Source organism: Haliotis rubra, unplaced genomic scaffold (assembly GCF_003918875.1).
Source record: "Haliotis rubra isolate DU_JTF1 unplaced genomic scaffold, ASM391887v1 Scf192, whole genome shotgun sequence".
Taxonomy (NCBI): domain Eukaryota; kingdom Metazoa; phylum Mollusca; class Gastropoda; order Lepetellida; family Haliotidae; genus Haliotis; species Haliotis rubra.
Genome location: NW_025765914.1, coordinates 843,060 through 860,058, shown reverse-complemented (window position 1 = coordinate 860,058; position 16,999 = coordinate 843,060). Strand labels below are relative to the sequence as shown.

The 16,999-nt window shown below is 40.5% G+C and overlaps 1 protein-coding gene across 1 annotated transcript in view; it reads right to left on the bottom strand.

Moving 5' to 3' along the window:
* Window positions 1–16,999, bottom strand: part of LOC124274553 (QRFP-like peptide receptor) — a 73,271-nt gene that overhangs the window by 1,705 nt on the left and 54,567 nt on the right. Inside the window, exon 2 of the mRNA XM_046709915.1 lies at window positions 16,072–16,581. Coding sequence (XP_046565871.1) covers window positions 16,072–16,510 — 439 coding nt within the window. The 5' untranslated portion in view covers window positions 16,511–16,581. The remainder of the gene's footprint in view (window positions 1–16,071; window positions 16,582–16,999) is intronic.

The following is a 16,999-nucleotide window of genomic DNA, read 5'->3' as shown; positions in this document are numbered from 1 at the left end:
ATCGAAACAGCGCACTCACGAAATAAATAAGTTGCAATCCATGAAGTTTGTCTATATTGTACACTTTGGTGAAAACCACGAGTAGATCCCCAGGTTAGTCAGGAATATTCAAACTTATGACATGAAACTCTCATGGATAACAACTTTATCGATCGTAAAATGTGTCAGGATCATTTCAAGCAAATAGATGAATGTCGAAGAAGGAACCCATGACATATTACGAACCATAAAGAAAAAGAAATTGTTCTCCATAAAATTGCCTTCATGTTCACTCAGGCTCTAAATGCCAATCGAAGACTTCAATAGTCAAGTTATTACACACCCTCTATATCTCCGGTGCTCGCATTCCGGTAAACCTACACTTACCCATAGATCCATATCCGTGGTTCTCGCTATCTTAAATTACCGTCTGAATGACACAGTAATGAATCCCCTGGGATTTAATACCTGACGCTTCTCGAATACATTTAACCGACCGTTAAAAGATGCAATTTAATAAATAATGATTCCAACTTTTGGGAGAAACCCAAAGTAACTTTTTAAAGTGTAATGGTCGCTTCTTTTTGTCATGTTGTTGGGTTATTCATTGTGGAACAGTGTTTAAAGTGTGTTTCTGGTGCCATTCGTAGGTTGGGCGTGGGCGTGGGCGTGGGCGTGGGCGTGGGTGTGGGTGTGTTGTGGGGGTGCTGGACTAGTGGTGTGCTATATTTAGACTTGTCTTATATTTAGACTGAGAGAAGACAGTAATAGGTAGTAGAAGTCTTTTAACAAGGGGCGTATTATTTCTCACATTACTAGAAGATCTGTACTTCTGTGACGATCACTTTCACCCTGGACACTCAGCCAAGGCCTACTTTAGAAGCTTTACCACTGTTGCAGTGAGGCCAATATTATCATCACTATCTTTATTTTTGTAATTACTGTTTTAACACTATATGGCGTTGTACATTTGTACTGCTTCTGCATTTAGGGAAGGATAACAATATATGGATGAACAACGTCTTTATTGATGTGACAGCGACGTTTCGGTGTAGGTTCTGACACCGTTATCAAGGAAGGATAACAATATATGGATGAACAACGTCTCTATTGCTGTGACAGCGACGTTTCGGTGTAGGTTCTAACACCGTTATCAAGGAAGGATAACAATATATGGATGAACAACGTCTTTATTGCTGTGACAGCGACGTTTCGTTTCGTTATCAAGGAAGGATAACAATATATGGATGAACAACGTCTTTATTTCTGACAGCGACGTTTCGGTGTATCTAACAGTTATCAAGGATAACAATATATGGACGAACAACGTCTTTATTGCTGTGACAGCGACGTTTCGGTGTAGGTTCTAACACCGTTATCAAGGAAGGATAACAATATATGGACGAACAACGTCTCTATTGCTGTGACAGCGACGTTTCGGTGTAGGTTCTAACACGGTTATCAAGGAAGGATAACAATATATGGATGAACAACGTCTCTATTGCTGTGACAGCGACGTTTCGGTGTAGGTTCTAACACCGTTATCAAGGAAGGATAACAATAATGGACGAACAATATAGCGACGTTTCGGTGTAGGTTCTAACACCGTTATCAAGGAAGGATAACAATATATGGATGAACAACGTCTCTATTGCTGTGACAGCGACGTTTCGGTGTAGGTTCTAACACGGTTATCAAGGAAGGATAACAATATATGGATGAACAACGTCTTTATTGCTGTGACAGCGACGTTTCGGTGTAGGTTCTAACACCGTTATCAAGGAAGGATAACAATATATGGACGAACAACGTCTTTATTGCTGTTCGAACAAGCTGTGACAGCGACGTTTCGGTGTAGGTTCTAACACCGTTATCAAGGAAGGATAACAATATATGGATGAACAACGTCTTTATTGCTGTGACAGCGACGTTTCGGTGTAGGTTCTAACACCGTTATCAAGGAAGGATAACAATATATGGATGAACAACGTCTTTATTGCTGTGACAGCGACGTTTCGGTGTAGGCAATAAAGAAGTTGTTCATCCATATATTGTTATCCTTCCTTACTGCTCCAACTTCTAAATGCCTCTCAAAGAAGTTACTTCTGCATTTGTACTTCCAGTCTATTTGTACTGCCATTGTAGTTCCTTTAAAGTGTTTGACTTGTACTGGTTTATGAACGTAGTAACTTTTTGAATACAGTTATGAAATCTAACACATTTATTTGTTGTTTGGTAGTTCACAGCAAATCCTTTCAAGCACTGATTTTCAGCAGACTTCTTGTTTCTAAATTTTATTTCCGAATCCCTGTTACAGTCTAGACTCAGAAAGAGGGAACCACTCAGTCAGAAGATGAGCAGCAATCTAATGGGATACCATTCTCGATAATCTCCAGGGTATACGTTTCGATAAATCTCCACTATACCCTGGATGCATCTACGGCTCGAGCCGATAATTTTATTACCTCCCTTAGATGCATCCAGGGTATAGTGGAGATTTATCGGTACGTATACCCTGGAGATTATCGAGAATGATGGGATACAGGCGTAAATATTTTACGAAACAAGACAAACCACTCACTGACCATTCACACAAACACAAGATTATTTCTAATTATCAAACAAATTAATTAAGAATATAATTAGTTCAGTCGTCTTTGTATAAGCATGATACAAGAGTCATTTAGAATATAATTCCGTGTTACAGCTTTTGTTAAAGAATATACATTTTTCAGTACTCCATCTCCATCTCCATCTCAACTCACTTCTGAACTGAAAAATATTGTTTCTAAATTTGGGAATCAACACGTGACACTTTTGAAACTTACAAAACGCGATCGGAGATGAACGAACGATTAGACGAAGACAATCCAGCGAAGGACACATTTCATCGTCACGACAGTGCTGACTGAATCTTTGCCAATTTAAGACATGTCTGTGCTGAAATAGCATTCGAACAATATCTCGCAGACGGAGAATGATTATAACGCCACAGGGCTGATGATGTTTCTTAAAGGACGGTGTCCACTAAATGTCAAACCCAACGTCACTTTGCAGGGCAATGAGGCTTCAGCTTCGCAAATTCAAATTGAATATTTGAAACTTGATATTCTTTGGTAATATATTAAACAATATTTTGTTTATATTACAGATGACAAACCATTGATGCTCCTTTATCATTTGGAAAAAAGTACATGTGCTCATTGTGCTGGGGAAACTATGTGTCACAATATAGGAGACAAAACTCTCAGAAACAAAAGTGTGTGTGTGTGTGTGTGTGTGTGTGTGTGTGTGTGTGTGTGTGTGTGTGTGTGTGTGTGTGTGTGTGTGTGTGTGTGTGTGTGTTGTGTTTGTTTGTTGTATACGGCGATTCAAGATTTATTTGTTTGCGGTAAGGGACGGCGGGGGTAGCCTAGTGGTTAAAGCGATGAATTTCGCGCGTCACGCAGAAGACCTAGGTTCGATTCCCACATGTATACAATGTGTGAAGCCCTTTTCTGGTGTCCACCGCCGTGATATTGCTGAAATAGACAACTCCTTCACCTGTGTCTCCTCTTCACATCTTGTTGGAGGAACTAACCCAATAACGACTTGGGCTTGGCCAAACGGCCGCTCTTACCTCCAGCAAACGCGATTAGAGATATACCGAATCAAAGCTCTGAAACAATTTTTACCAGCAATCCTATGTTTCGATCAGGCTGTCCATGAACCTCAGGTAGCGGACATAAAATATCTGCTGCTGACGCACATGTACTTGAGAAACGATTCTTCAAAGCATTGTGGTCAATCAGCTTCTCTGTAGGCTTGAGGTTCATTTATTTTTCTAGGATGGGATGTTTGCAAGTTTCTCTAAAATGTGAAGCACACTCTTGTAGTTATAATCTTCTATTTCCTTGAGTTGGTATTGCTCAAATGCAAACCATATCTCCAGCGAGGGACATTCATCAGCCGACTTTATAAGTATCAAATCCCAGGCATTTATTTTTGATAATCCGGGAGATACTGTAACATCCCCATATATGATTTAACCCCACTGGAAAACAATAGGAGACGTTTCTGAAATGCCTGAAATGCCTATAAAGCCTTTAATCTGTTTAACAGATGCCTAACAGCTTAACATCGTATTTACTAACTGACCGGTAGATTAAGCGATATATCACCCTCCTTAGCCATCAGTCTCTTCTACAGGTGAAATATAGCATACCGAGGTGACCGGGTTTGTCAAACGGAGCGAATGGAACTTGTGCATTGCTACAGAGCAGCTCCTGATGCAAATCTAGCACTAACCTTTCCTGTTCATAATTAAGCCGCTCTCTCCCAACAGAATCACTTTCCTGAAATAATGGAGTATCTGACACGGGAATCGATTAAGGGAAATAGTGATGAGGGTGATTATGCTATCCGATTCCTTCATAGGACTGATGCAAGGATAAACAGGTGATAGACTCGCTGCAGGCAACACCTGATATTATCTGTTCTCATTGTGATAAATGAATCTAATCTACTCCATGTACAGGGAAAGAGCTCGACAAGTTAAATACCCACGGAGTAACCAGACTGATTCATTGCCTCATTGCGTTGTTGCTTGTGTTTGTCACATGAAATTAGTCTGTAGCAAATACTAGTTTGTGGCCCGTAAGTCAAGGGATTCTATGGCTTTAGCCTCAACTGTTGTATGACGTAGAGAGAGAGAGAGAGAGAGAGAGAGAGAGAGAGAGAGAGAGAGAGAGAGAGAGAGAGAGAGAGAGAGAGAGAGAGAGAGAGAGAGAGAGAGAGAGAGAGAGAGAGAGAGAGAGAGAGAGAGAGAGAGAGAGAGAGAGAGAGAGAGAGAGAGAGAGAGAGAGAGAGAGAGAGAGACAGAGTCATGGGTCTGTTAAAAAGACAGAAGGGGAGAGAGTGGGAGTGAGTTTCAGGATCACTATCATCCCGACACAGTGAAAATTCATGATCCAGTTGTGCCCGCTGAACATGTAAATGAGTTGAAATTTAGGCTCGATTGTGGGTATGGAAACGGTAGCGTTCAGACGAGAAATTGATAATTAGAATCTGGATCGCTGTTATTAAGCCGCGTCATGCGAGGACTACTCCAGGTTCAAATAACTCCCATGAACCATGAATAATTGAACTATTATCTGCGGATTTTCAAAATTCAGTAAAAACACCACCTAAATTATCTTTGGTAATTCGATCTTTGTGTGATTTCTTCCGATTTTTGTGTGATTTCTTGATCAAGTGTAGAGGACGAGGGAGAAAAGACGTCATCTGTTTGCGCGATTCAACCATCATCTGCCGCAAATGAGATAAGCGCAAGGGAGTGGCCCTAATTAAGGAGTCTGGAGACTCAGAAGAACAACATCGTGTCTTGTGGAGAGGTAGGGAAGGAAGAAGATGACACTTGTCCGCCGTGAGAGTGTGTGAGCGGACGAATGAGGAGGAAGCGTGTTCCATTAGATGCATGGTGGACGCTTAAGCATCTGCTCTGAGAGCGGAAGATCGTAGGTTCGAGCCCTCGTAATACCAACTACGATCAAATACGTTAAAGCATGAATCTTGCTGTTACACCGCCTTGTATTCAACGCTAAAGGAATTAAACACGGACTAGTCAGCTCAAGTCAGTATTACAGATCTGAGTGACACCCATGTTGACCCGCAGCATGGTATCTTAGATAAGGTAATGGAAGACAAAAATGTCACTACCTATGTCTTTGGAGGGTCTAGTAGATAATCGAGACTGGTTACTCTCTAGTGATTAATTTGTACTTACTGAAATTGTACAGATATTCATTGAAGAATTCGTATTTCAAGGAACAGTTTTAACAGCCTGTAAAAAAACGAGTCTGGACCAGGCGAACTAGCGATCGAACGTGCTAAAAGTCCCAAAAGTAATTATCCTGTCCTACGAGGGAGATACTAGGGTACTCTGAACCTATTCTGCATTAGGTTTTTCACCCATAACATTCTATGACATTCCTGAAACCATATGAACTCGGATTACTGTGAACAGCAATAGAATTCCAAATCCAATGCCAACAAGGATTCATGAGAATTTGTATTGCATTTTCTAACCGTGGTTAACTTACTATGAATGTATGAGTTTCACATAAAGCGAGTGAAAATAGTTTTATGCCTTCACAAACAATCTGTATGTCAAGATGGCCGATTGATAAGGTGACAAGACATACTGTGGACAAATCTCTGTTTACACGAAGAAAGATTGGTCGTATTCAGTACGAGCCAGATACAAACCAATGGGAATGTCTGTGGAATAACTTCGAGTGTCGATAGGGACGGGACGTTTGCATGAGCATTTGTCCAAATATTGACACGGAAAGTTTCAGGAGGGATTGAGTATTGTTTCACGCCGCTTCAAGCATCATACCGGCAATATGAAGTCGGGGGATCAAAGTAACCAGAGCTCCGTCTCAGATAGTCGTAAGTCATACAAAGCTACGACTATCTTAAGCCTAAGATCTCGTAGCTCTCTTTTCTCGTACCATTGTACCTCCCATGTTACAGTATGGGAGGCACGAATGCTACGATAAAGGTTACGAGATCTTAGGCTTACGAGAGCTTTGTGAAACGGGGCCCTGGACCTTTACACTTATGACAGCGTACAGGCCAGATCAACGATAGGAAGAGCAGAAACACAACTGAAACTTTCCTCTTAGCCTTGCTCCAAGGCTGTACTCACAGAGGCAAGTCCAGATAAGCGGACTTCTATTTGTTAAAGGAATATTTCTTTTTTTAGAAATTATCATTTAAACTATTAATTATTACCTTAGACACTTGTGCAAGTCTGCTTTCCTCTCATCTGATGGAAAAACTCAAACAATCACCATTCGATGAAGTGCTGTGTGTATGAAACCAACTACGTCGTACACTGCCCAAATGATAGTCTTGGTACAAGGTTGTAGTTGAAGATTGACTGAACATGTATCGGATCAGGTTTCTCTAGCTTGAGAAGAGAAATATTCCGATCTGAGATGAATGAACAAGTCTATGGGTGAGAGGAGTGACTATCTCGAATCCAGAGCGGCGCTGAACAACCTAACATCACGGTGTTCCTAATGCCACATCCGGCGAACTCTGGTGGACTGTTGACATATTGTGTATGACATTGTCAATGGCGAACTGAAGCTGACAGGTCAACCTACACAAAGCAGATCGTATCAATACGGGTGAGGCAATTATATCTGAAGGACACTTGTAAAGAACGAATAAGGACACTCGATATTGAAGGCCTCTGAAGAACTAAAAAAATAAGTACTCAGAATCTGTCGTGTTCATCACAGGGAATTTTGGCCACTTGTTAAACAAAAGAAGAATATATCCCGCTCATGGTTAAGGCCAGAGAGATGGGCACTGACACAGCTACGTTTTAACAAATCATATGTGGAAGATAATGTTTATTCACATGATTTGACGTCAGACTGCATCGGCACGCCAAAGCGAGAGTACAGGGCTGAGATTAACTGTGTCCGTGCACGTCATATTGTTGACAGCCCGACCAGGCTGGGGTCGGGGGGTCGGGGGTTGGCACGGTTCAACCGATGGAGGACGAGCCTTTGTCAGGGTTGACATTAACCACATTGAACACTGACGTACTGAAGCATAAATTGGATGATATGGATTTAATAAATTTTGTTTAATGTTTAATTGTATAGGATTGCTGGAAATTTGGATTAATGTCACCATGGAACATGTGCTGCTCGCTGAAGCAGTACACGTCGTTTTTCAATCAAAGGGATTACAGAAAGCATGTACACGTTTTTTATGAAAATCTATGGAATAATTATATCGACTGCAATTTTGAATTTTTAAAGTGAATCACTTTATAGATTATCACATTACATTTTATTTGTATGTGTCTATACATAGCCAGCAAATGTGTCGGCCAAGAATGATTTCAGGTCGTTCAAAGGAATACGATACTTAAAGCACTGTTTATTATCTTCGGTTTCAGATATTCGATATTGTAAGACGCATTTTTATTACAGTGGGGACTTAAATGACGGGACTGATAACCTCAGAGATGCCTTTCTTCATGAAACCCGTGAAGATCCGGGTTAGAATTGATCTTCAGCAAGCTTGTAAGAGGCGACTATCGGGATCGGGTGGTCAGGCTCGCTGAGTTGATTGACACATGTCATCCAAATTGCGTAGATCGATGCTCATGATGTCGATCACTGGATTGTCTGGTCAGACTCGATTATTTACAGACCGCTGCTTTATAGCTGGAATATTGCTGAGTGCGGCGTTAAACAACAAACAAGCAAATTCATTATTCATGAGGATAATATATTCCTCGTTTGGTAGAATTGGACTGTTTACAGACATCCACGAAAGTAAAGAGTATTGTAAATATATGTGGTCGGGATTTCGAAGATTCATCTTGCTATTGGATGTAAACCTAATGAACGGTCGCTGTTGATCAGTGTCTTGTCGGTATCTTGTCTTGTTTAGTAGGCTATAGTTTATGTCCTTCAAAATTGTTTGATTTACATCTTTTAGATACATGCTGTGAATCTCACCACTTCTTTGTGTATCTAGTTAAATATATACATCAACCGTGATTCAGAAACAAGTACATGATAGAGAACAGACAATAATTAAGAATTTTAAATGGAAACAGAAAATGGCGAACTTAAGAAACTGCTGCAATAAGCACATTCGGCGTATAGTTCAGGAAACCTTAGAGACGACACTCTTGAAGTGTGGATGCTGCTGTCGACATCCTAACTCACGTTAAACTCAGTGTGCAATACGTGTGGTTTGCGGAAGAAAGGCAGTTTTTCATGCCATAAACTAATAAGTGCGAACTGGTTCGACGAGGATTGTGAGCACGTAAAGAAATTAAATATTTAAACTTAGATCGTTTTAGAACTACAGGCGAATTCAACTCTTTGGTGGCATTCTGGTGTTTAAAAAATTCCTACCGTAAATTCCTTATCAAAGATCTGTTGCATTTCAAAATAATTTTGGAATTAAATTTAACCACTCACGGAATTCTACTGCAACTAGGTGTCGTCTTCTGAATGTCTTTGACTTTTAACTTAGATCACCATGGAGGAGGTGATCAGCATTTATAAGATCATAATGACAACGTTTGTCATGTTTGCAAGAACGATGACGTTAATATAATTTCAAAATGTGAAATATATATCAATGAAATTGTAGAAGCTGATAATAAGAGGTGAGTGCAAAGAGCAAGAGATATCAAATTGTTGTAAAGCTGAACTTTAAACATTTCTTAACGGTGTGTTTAATCATTTGTGAATAGTGGAAATTTAACCGTGGAAAGGGCGAAAGTATTACTGACATAATTACACAAGAGAGGCAAGAAAACGAAGGTGCATACATACAGAGGTAGTATCTCAATGTCGCTATTATTAGATTTGTTACATATTTCAGTAAAAGATTACCTTATTTTTTGTGATACCCATGGTAAACGCCTAGACTCTTAGGCTTGGTTAATAGGTGGTTAGAGTATTGCTGTTAATATATTTGTATAGCATCGTTATTATTAGCATAAATCTATATTTACGGGAGTAATGACAGGTTATGCTATATATTTGTACAATTCAGAAAAGCCATTTTTACTCTGCTTTGATGTATCAAAAAGGGAAAATTAAGATACATTCTTGAAGTTTTATTATATATTCTGTAGTAAAATCTGTTTTTGTGTATACGGGGAAAAAAAGAAGATGAGTACCACTTTATACGGATATTTGCGATAGGTACACCTATATATATCTAAACTTAATGGGAATAACTGGAGTTAAAGCAATATGTTTTATCTTGCAAAAGGAAGATTATATTGATGAACCATACAACGTTTGTAAGAGAAGTCCTTTAACATGAAATTTGCTGAATTTATGAACACTTAGGAATACAATCGAACAAATCACAAGGGACGACACATATGGCCAATATTAAGCTTGTCATCACAGCGTTAGTACAACCAGAAATTATTGAGAATTTAAAGATTGTAATTTTTTATTTTTTTCACTTATTACTCACGTATTAAATGTGAATATTAGCAGAACATAACTCCAGATTCAAAGACAGGTGAACAGTTAGTATTTTGTCAAGTTACCATGGGCAGCAATGCAGGCTTCAATGCGGCGGGGCATCCTACTGATCAAAGAAGTAAGAAAGTCGTGGTCCATGCTGTCCCAATATCGGATCACCTCTTCTTTCATTTCAGCAATATTTGTCAGATTTTTCTTATTGACACTTTCCTTCATAAGTCCCCAAACATTTTCTATTGGATTTAGGTCAGGGCTATAGCTTGGCCAATCTAATAATGTCATATTTCGGGTCCGAAACCAGGCCTGTGAATGCTTTGAGCGATGTTTTGGGTCGTTGTCCTGCTGGAATGTCCAACAATTCCCATAGAACACGTGAGCAGATGGAAGTAAATGTCCCTCGAGAATATCCGTGTACCGCTCACTGTTCATATTCCCTTCAAATACACAGAGGGGCGTTGTCCCTAACACATATATGCCACCCCACACGTTAAATGTCGGACTGTATTTTGGGCGCTGATACAAAGGTTTTTCAGTTTGTTTGGTCCAGAATTTCAGTGTATTAGGAAACAGCCGCACAGAACTTTCATCTGAGAAAATCACATTGTCCCAGTTAAAATTTCCATGCTGTAAGCACCAGTTCAACCTTCGCTCCTTTTGTTCAGGTTTCATGATCGGTGATGGAATTCCTCGACTTTTCTCCCAACCCATTGCATGCAGCTCAGTTCTAATTGCCTCCTTACAGACAGCCACAGTTCCTCTATCAATCATATCCAGCCTTAAGTTTTCTAAACTCCTTCGTTTGTTTTTAGAAACAAGAATACCAAGCCGCCTCCTGTCACCGACAGACAATTTTCTGGGCCTACCTGCGCCTCTCTGGTGCTCAATGCCATATCCATTTGCAATATTTTTCAAAACACGATAAACAGTGGACAAAGGGATGCCTGTTCTACTTGAAATCACTTTAGCTGATCTTATGTCCTTGTAATAATACTCTAAAATCAACTTCCTCTTCTCTAAATCATCCATACTGAGGATCACTGAAAATGTCGTCTGCTAGCAAGTAAACAAAGGGGGGATAACTCTTCACAAACTAATGAAAAAGGATTAACGGAGTTGTCTCTCTTGAATGAAACCAAGCACTTGCTAGCTGGTCAAGGCTGTTTATACTAGAAATCCAATTAAACATATTCCTAAAATTCTCAATAATTTCTGGTCATACAAAGGTTGAGTCTTCATAACATCGCTTCCAGCCTATATCATGGCAATTGCGTCATCATGCACATTATGAAAGCTTTCAATTTAACGGCATCTGTACTCTGAATGCATAATTATTTGCCAGACAAAACCTTTCTATAGTTAATATAATAGTGATTAATATGTTTGTAAAACTATTAAGAAGCGATGTTCCGATCTACACATAATAATATAATAATAATTCACTTGTATAGCGCCTGGTATCCATCTGTCTAGTTGCTCGCTGGCGCATATGTATGAGTCAGTAGAGTGAGAGGGGAAAATGTCAAATATTGTAAGCAGTTCTCAAGAAAAAAGTATTCAATAGGCTTTTAAACGTGGATTCACAGATGGTGGCTTTGAGTTCCATAATTGAGGTGCAACAGTGGAGAAGGCTCTGCCACCCATTTTGCTTGTGGATACTGCTTGGGACAAGAGGAACTGATCAGAGGAGCGTAGAGGTCTCGATGGCCTGGTGACACTGATGAGCTCTTTAAGGTAGTTAGACATCTCCTGAAGTACTGATCTTCTGGGTGTAGGCTTGAAGTTTGGTGAGAAAAGTTGTTGCTTTACAATACACCCGTGTCAGAACGGCTTTGTTGGGACCATATTCCGATGTATCTATGTATGGAGTCTGCCCTCGGTTATATAAAGGTTGCTGTTTGAATGCACACTTGTGCAGAAGTATGTCCCTTACCGATGCCGGGTCTGCTCACCACGTTCTCTATCCTGGATTCACTCTCATAATGAACCTTGCACTGTCACCATATTTTTTCTTGGTTCTCAGACGAAAGTGGTCAACATAATTTGGCTTCCTCCAACATTAGGCCGAAGCGTCGGGCTTTATATCTAAAAGCTTTCCAAGTGGCGTTTAACCCTGATTGACTTGCTCGCCTTCTGAAAGGCTTAATGTACGTGCTAATCGTTTCTGTCTACAAAATATCCAAACTCGTTGATGCCCTTTGGGTTTTTTTCTATTTCTTTCGACAATGAGACAATGTCCCCAAGGATACTATGTAAACTTTGCCAAGGGTAACTGTAAAGACCGATGAAAGTTTATCTATAGAATACACGGTCACTGTGTTAACACATAAGGCCATGCATCACCCTATATACACAAACGCTTTTACCAAACGCAATATGCCCCAATTATTACACATAATAACCGGATGTTCTCGAGGTTTATTTACTGTCTGGTGCAATCTGTGCTGAATATTGTCCCATGCAAGCCTATTCCACACTGACTGTGACCGGTCACTCGACTCCGAGTTAATTAGCTTATACAAAGGCTCGCACTAGCGAGGTTAATAACTTTATATTGGACAACGACCTTTATTGAGCGTCTGCCCCCTCCTCCAGATCGTGATTCTTTCAATAAGGGGACCTGACAGAAATTCCATCACACTCTGTCCATTTTCGTAACCTCAATTGTCAAACGGTGCCACTATGAGAACAATTGAATAAACCGACATCCAGAAAGGTCTCCAATAGCCAAAGGATAGATGTTGATGGCTTAACTGTTGCCGATGTGTGATTGGAAACGCATATATTTGATCGCCTACTTTAGTGATGTCAATTTGGTCTTCGTTAGACAATAAAACGGAGCCTTTATGGCCTGCTAGTCTGATGTAAGGGTTATATCCCGTGTAAGTCGCATCAAGTCCGGAGCTATCGTGATGAAATGAACCATGGTTTCATGAGAGCACACTTCGAACACATGCATCTCCTTAAGAACATCCCTATAAAGATCACTATTTGTGGAGAGGGCTTATTTAAGTTGGATAACTTGTGCCCAATCCGTTTCTCAATTGAATAAAATATGTTTCAATCAAACATTCAATCAATAAAACTTTACTCTGTTTGCAACCATTTCACCTAGGGGTATATGAAAATGGAGAATCAGCATTCACTGTTTCTTTCGTATGAATTGTACACATGTGCCTTGTTTATAGTTCAGGAGTATAACATGTCCACATATGTCAGCATTATCATCATTATAACTCTATTTGATGTTATTGTCTCACTAAAACCCTGGATGACACTCGAAAAATTGAAAATAGCATTAATAGGGAAGTTGTACGTCAAACATTAAGCCCAAATTGTCGATTTTGATTCCCCAAACCGAAGGTTTGGATCACTTTTTGACATTTCATTAGCAAATCCATAAAATTAAATGTCAAATATTGTTTTACAGTCTTGTGTTGCCAGAAAGACGTCAGCAATTCTGAATTTAACAATTATATTGAATAACATCTGTTGTCAATAAAAATATAACCACGCATTTCTTTTGAAATATAAACAAGATAATGACGAATCATAAAGCGCCTGATCCGGAATGATTTGGTTTAAAGTCGGTATTGGGACCGTCCGGGGGGAGGAGGAGGGGATCGAACGCTGTCAAATACGTAACATTTGTTTCGATGTACCACACACAGTTAAAACATGTTTCCTGTCATCTACGCATTTTGGAGTTTTTAATGTTAAAAAATGATTTATTTCGAACCCTGGCTGGCATGTGATTTTCGATCCCGTTTCACACTTTGTTGCAATCGTATCTTAGGACCAGTCGTTCGTTAGGCAACAAAACCCCAACAATTATAAATACACATTTCGAAAGTGGTCAAATGTAACATGTCATATATTTGGAATTACACTTTCACTAAAGTACAGATACAAGTATTTTCTGAAATGTTTGTATTGCAGTGGTTGAATCCAATTCGGTATTCGAACCCACACTCTGAGGATGCGGCCCCTAATCGACAGCACACGAAGTCAGAGATCTAACCCACTCAGCCATCGCGGCTTCCACGGAAATGGAAAATAGTAATAGAATATGACAACGTACAGAACGTATGTTAAACAAACAATTATTTCCCCACTCAACCGTATGTGCGACCGATAGGCAGGGCATGCTTACTATTTTCTCCAGCACCTGGCGTCACCAATCATATTCAGTGACTTCCATGTAATTTAATGCACTATATTTTCTCTAACGACCAAAGGAATCTATTTCCGCAGATACTCGAGGCTGACTATTTCTAAGGCGTTTACACTACCTTTCTCTCTTCTTGTCAGCACGTTTTCCACCCTGAGTGAGTGAGTGAGTATGGTTTTATGCCGCTTTTAGAAATATCACGGCGGGGGACACCAGAAAAGGGCATCACACATTGTACCCATGTGGGGATTCGAACCCGGGTCTTCAGTCTGACGAGCGGACACTTTAACCACTAGGCTACCCCACCGCCCCTTTTCCTTCCTGAAGCTGCCTCGCCATGACATAACCGGAATACTGTTCAAAGACACGGTTAAACAACCTCACTCACTCATAATACTGTTGTTTCCATGTACTCCGATAGTCAAATTAACTTTTCGGTTGGTGGGAAAGCGATACCCCTTTTGTAAAGTGAATTGATATTCCCAAACTGGATTCTTATTTCATTATATAAATACACCCCACTGTGTTATGAACTCTTTTTGGGAAAGCAATTAGATCTTCCAACCCCTTTTGATTCATTAAAATTGGTTCTTCCAATACACCCCACTGTTTGTTTTATAAAGTGACATTGGATATTCCCAAACTGGATTCTTATTTCATTATATAAATACACCCCACTGTGTTATGAACTCTTTTTGGTTGGTGGGAAAGCAAAGTGAAATTAGATCTTCCAACCGCTTTTTGTTTCATAAAGTGACATTGGATATTCCCAAACTGGATTCTTATTTCATTATATAAATACACCCCACTGTGTTATCAACTCTTCAATTCAGGCGGACCTAAAGGTATGTTGGAAGGTCCATATTGATCACTTCCAACAAGTGTATTGAAGCATGATTGACATATTGAGGCTATACCTGGCTACGAGTTATTGTTGCGCTGTCATTTAAAAACACCATTAGTTTGCCTATGGAAACCCATTAGCCTGGAAATTAATCGACTGACCTCGCCGATGTTTCAATAACAAGTGATGGTGATTCACCCCCCTCTACTGCGTTACCACCAGACACTACTATCCATTTCAGGGAGGTATTGTTTTGGAGACATTGGTATATTTATACTGAAAACATTGTGGATTGTGGACAACATGACATTACGGCATTCTTGATGACCCGACTGTGTTTGGGATCGAGTTGCTACGCTATGTGAGCTGATGGAGTGTCAACAATAATTGGGTGAGTGAGTGAGTTTAGCTTTACGCTGCACTCAGCAATATTCCAGGTATATGGCGGCGGTCTGTATATAATCGAGTCTGAACCAGACAATCCAGTGATCTACAGCGTGAGCGTTGATCTACGCAATAGGGACAATAACAATTGGTGTTGTGACGGCAGGGGCCATTGCTTGACCTGTCCTGTAGCCATCTATATGGCATTGCTGGGATCTTGCAATCGACTCTGCCTTCCGACAGATATTTCTTATGACTGCGTTAAGGAATTCTCGCTTTATTTGATTAAACCTTTAAGGATGTTAGTCTCGATTATTTTACTCAAACACATCCTTTAAGGACACTAGGTATTATTGCAGAGCCTGAGGTAACACGTTTCAATTAGCCAGGGACAATGCATCCCCTTTCCCCACTCTCACTCCCCAAACACAGGCACACAGATGCTCAAACATACACACGCACCCACACACGCGAGCACACGCACACACACACGCACACTTGCGCACACAAACACGCATACAAACACAAACACACTGTTACACGCACGCACGCACCAATCGCAAATGGCAGGACGGAGGGCGACGAGAACAATGTTGGTTGTAACGTGAAACAACATGCACTCGACACTACCAAATTGGAACAGGGAAGAAGTAAATGTAACTTACACATAACTTCTCCCAGAAGCCATCGGTCCTTGCCGTAGAACTCCAACATGGCGGACGGTTGACACACGAGGAGGACGAGTAGATCCGCCACGCTCAGACTCATGAGGAAGTAGTTCATCCGGGTCCTCATGGACTTGAGCCTCACAATCACCTGTATTACCAGAGTGTTCCCTATAATTCCAGTGAGGAACACAACGCTGTTGATGATCGTGAAGTACAGGATGAGATACAGAGGCATTTCCATCTTCATGGATCCCAAATCGGATGCTGATGATGTTAAGTTGTTAAACACACTTTTGTTTCCATCTATGATATTGTACAGAGGAGATGACGTTGTCATGTTGAGACAGCAGTTTGTGTTGTCCACAATGCTGATAACACGGGTTATGTCCCCTGCCTGGCCTCCAACACCTTCGATGCGCATGTCCGACGAGGTCATTGTGAAATGGTGTTACGGCCGAGACTTTCAAGGATGGTACACGTATATGTCAACCCCCATCTGAGCGGAGACTGAAAGAAAAATGGTGAAAGTCAAATCCGTAAATCCAATCAATTTCGAACTGAAATAGCAAAAGTAAAAATATATGCAATACCATGAAAATCACTAGATGTAACAACGAACCAAATCCACTCTTGTTAAACTATCCATCAGAGGGGCGTCCGTCATTAACGTCCGCGGGGACAGAGTGCTCCCTATCTGGCCCGTAGCTGTCTTCTCCTGTTCAAGACGTCGTAGCAGTTTGATTTAGCAGCCCTGGAATTGGACAGGGACCTCGGGGACGCTCGGTCCAGTAAACAGGATATATGATCATTAACTATTGGTGTCGCACTCACAGATCACAGTCATGGATCACTGGGGATCAGGAAGTAGGGTAACTCCACACAGCTGTGCCGCACAACAATTCATTATACTTTCTAGATCAGAGAA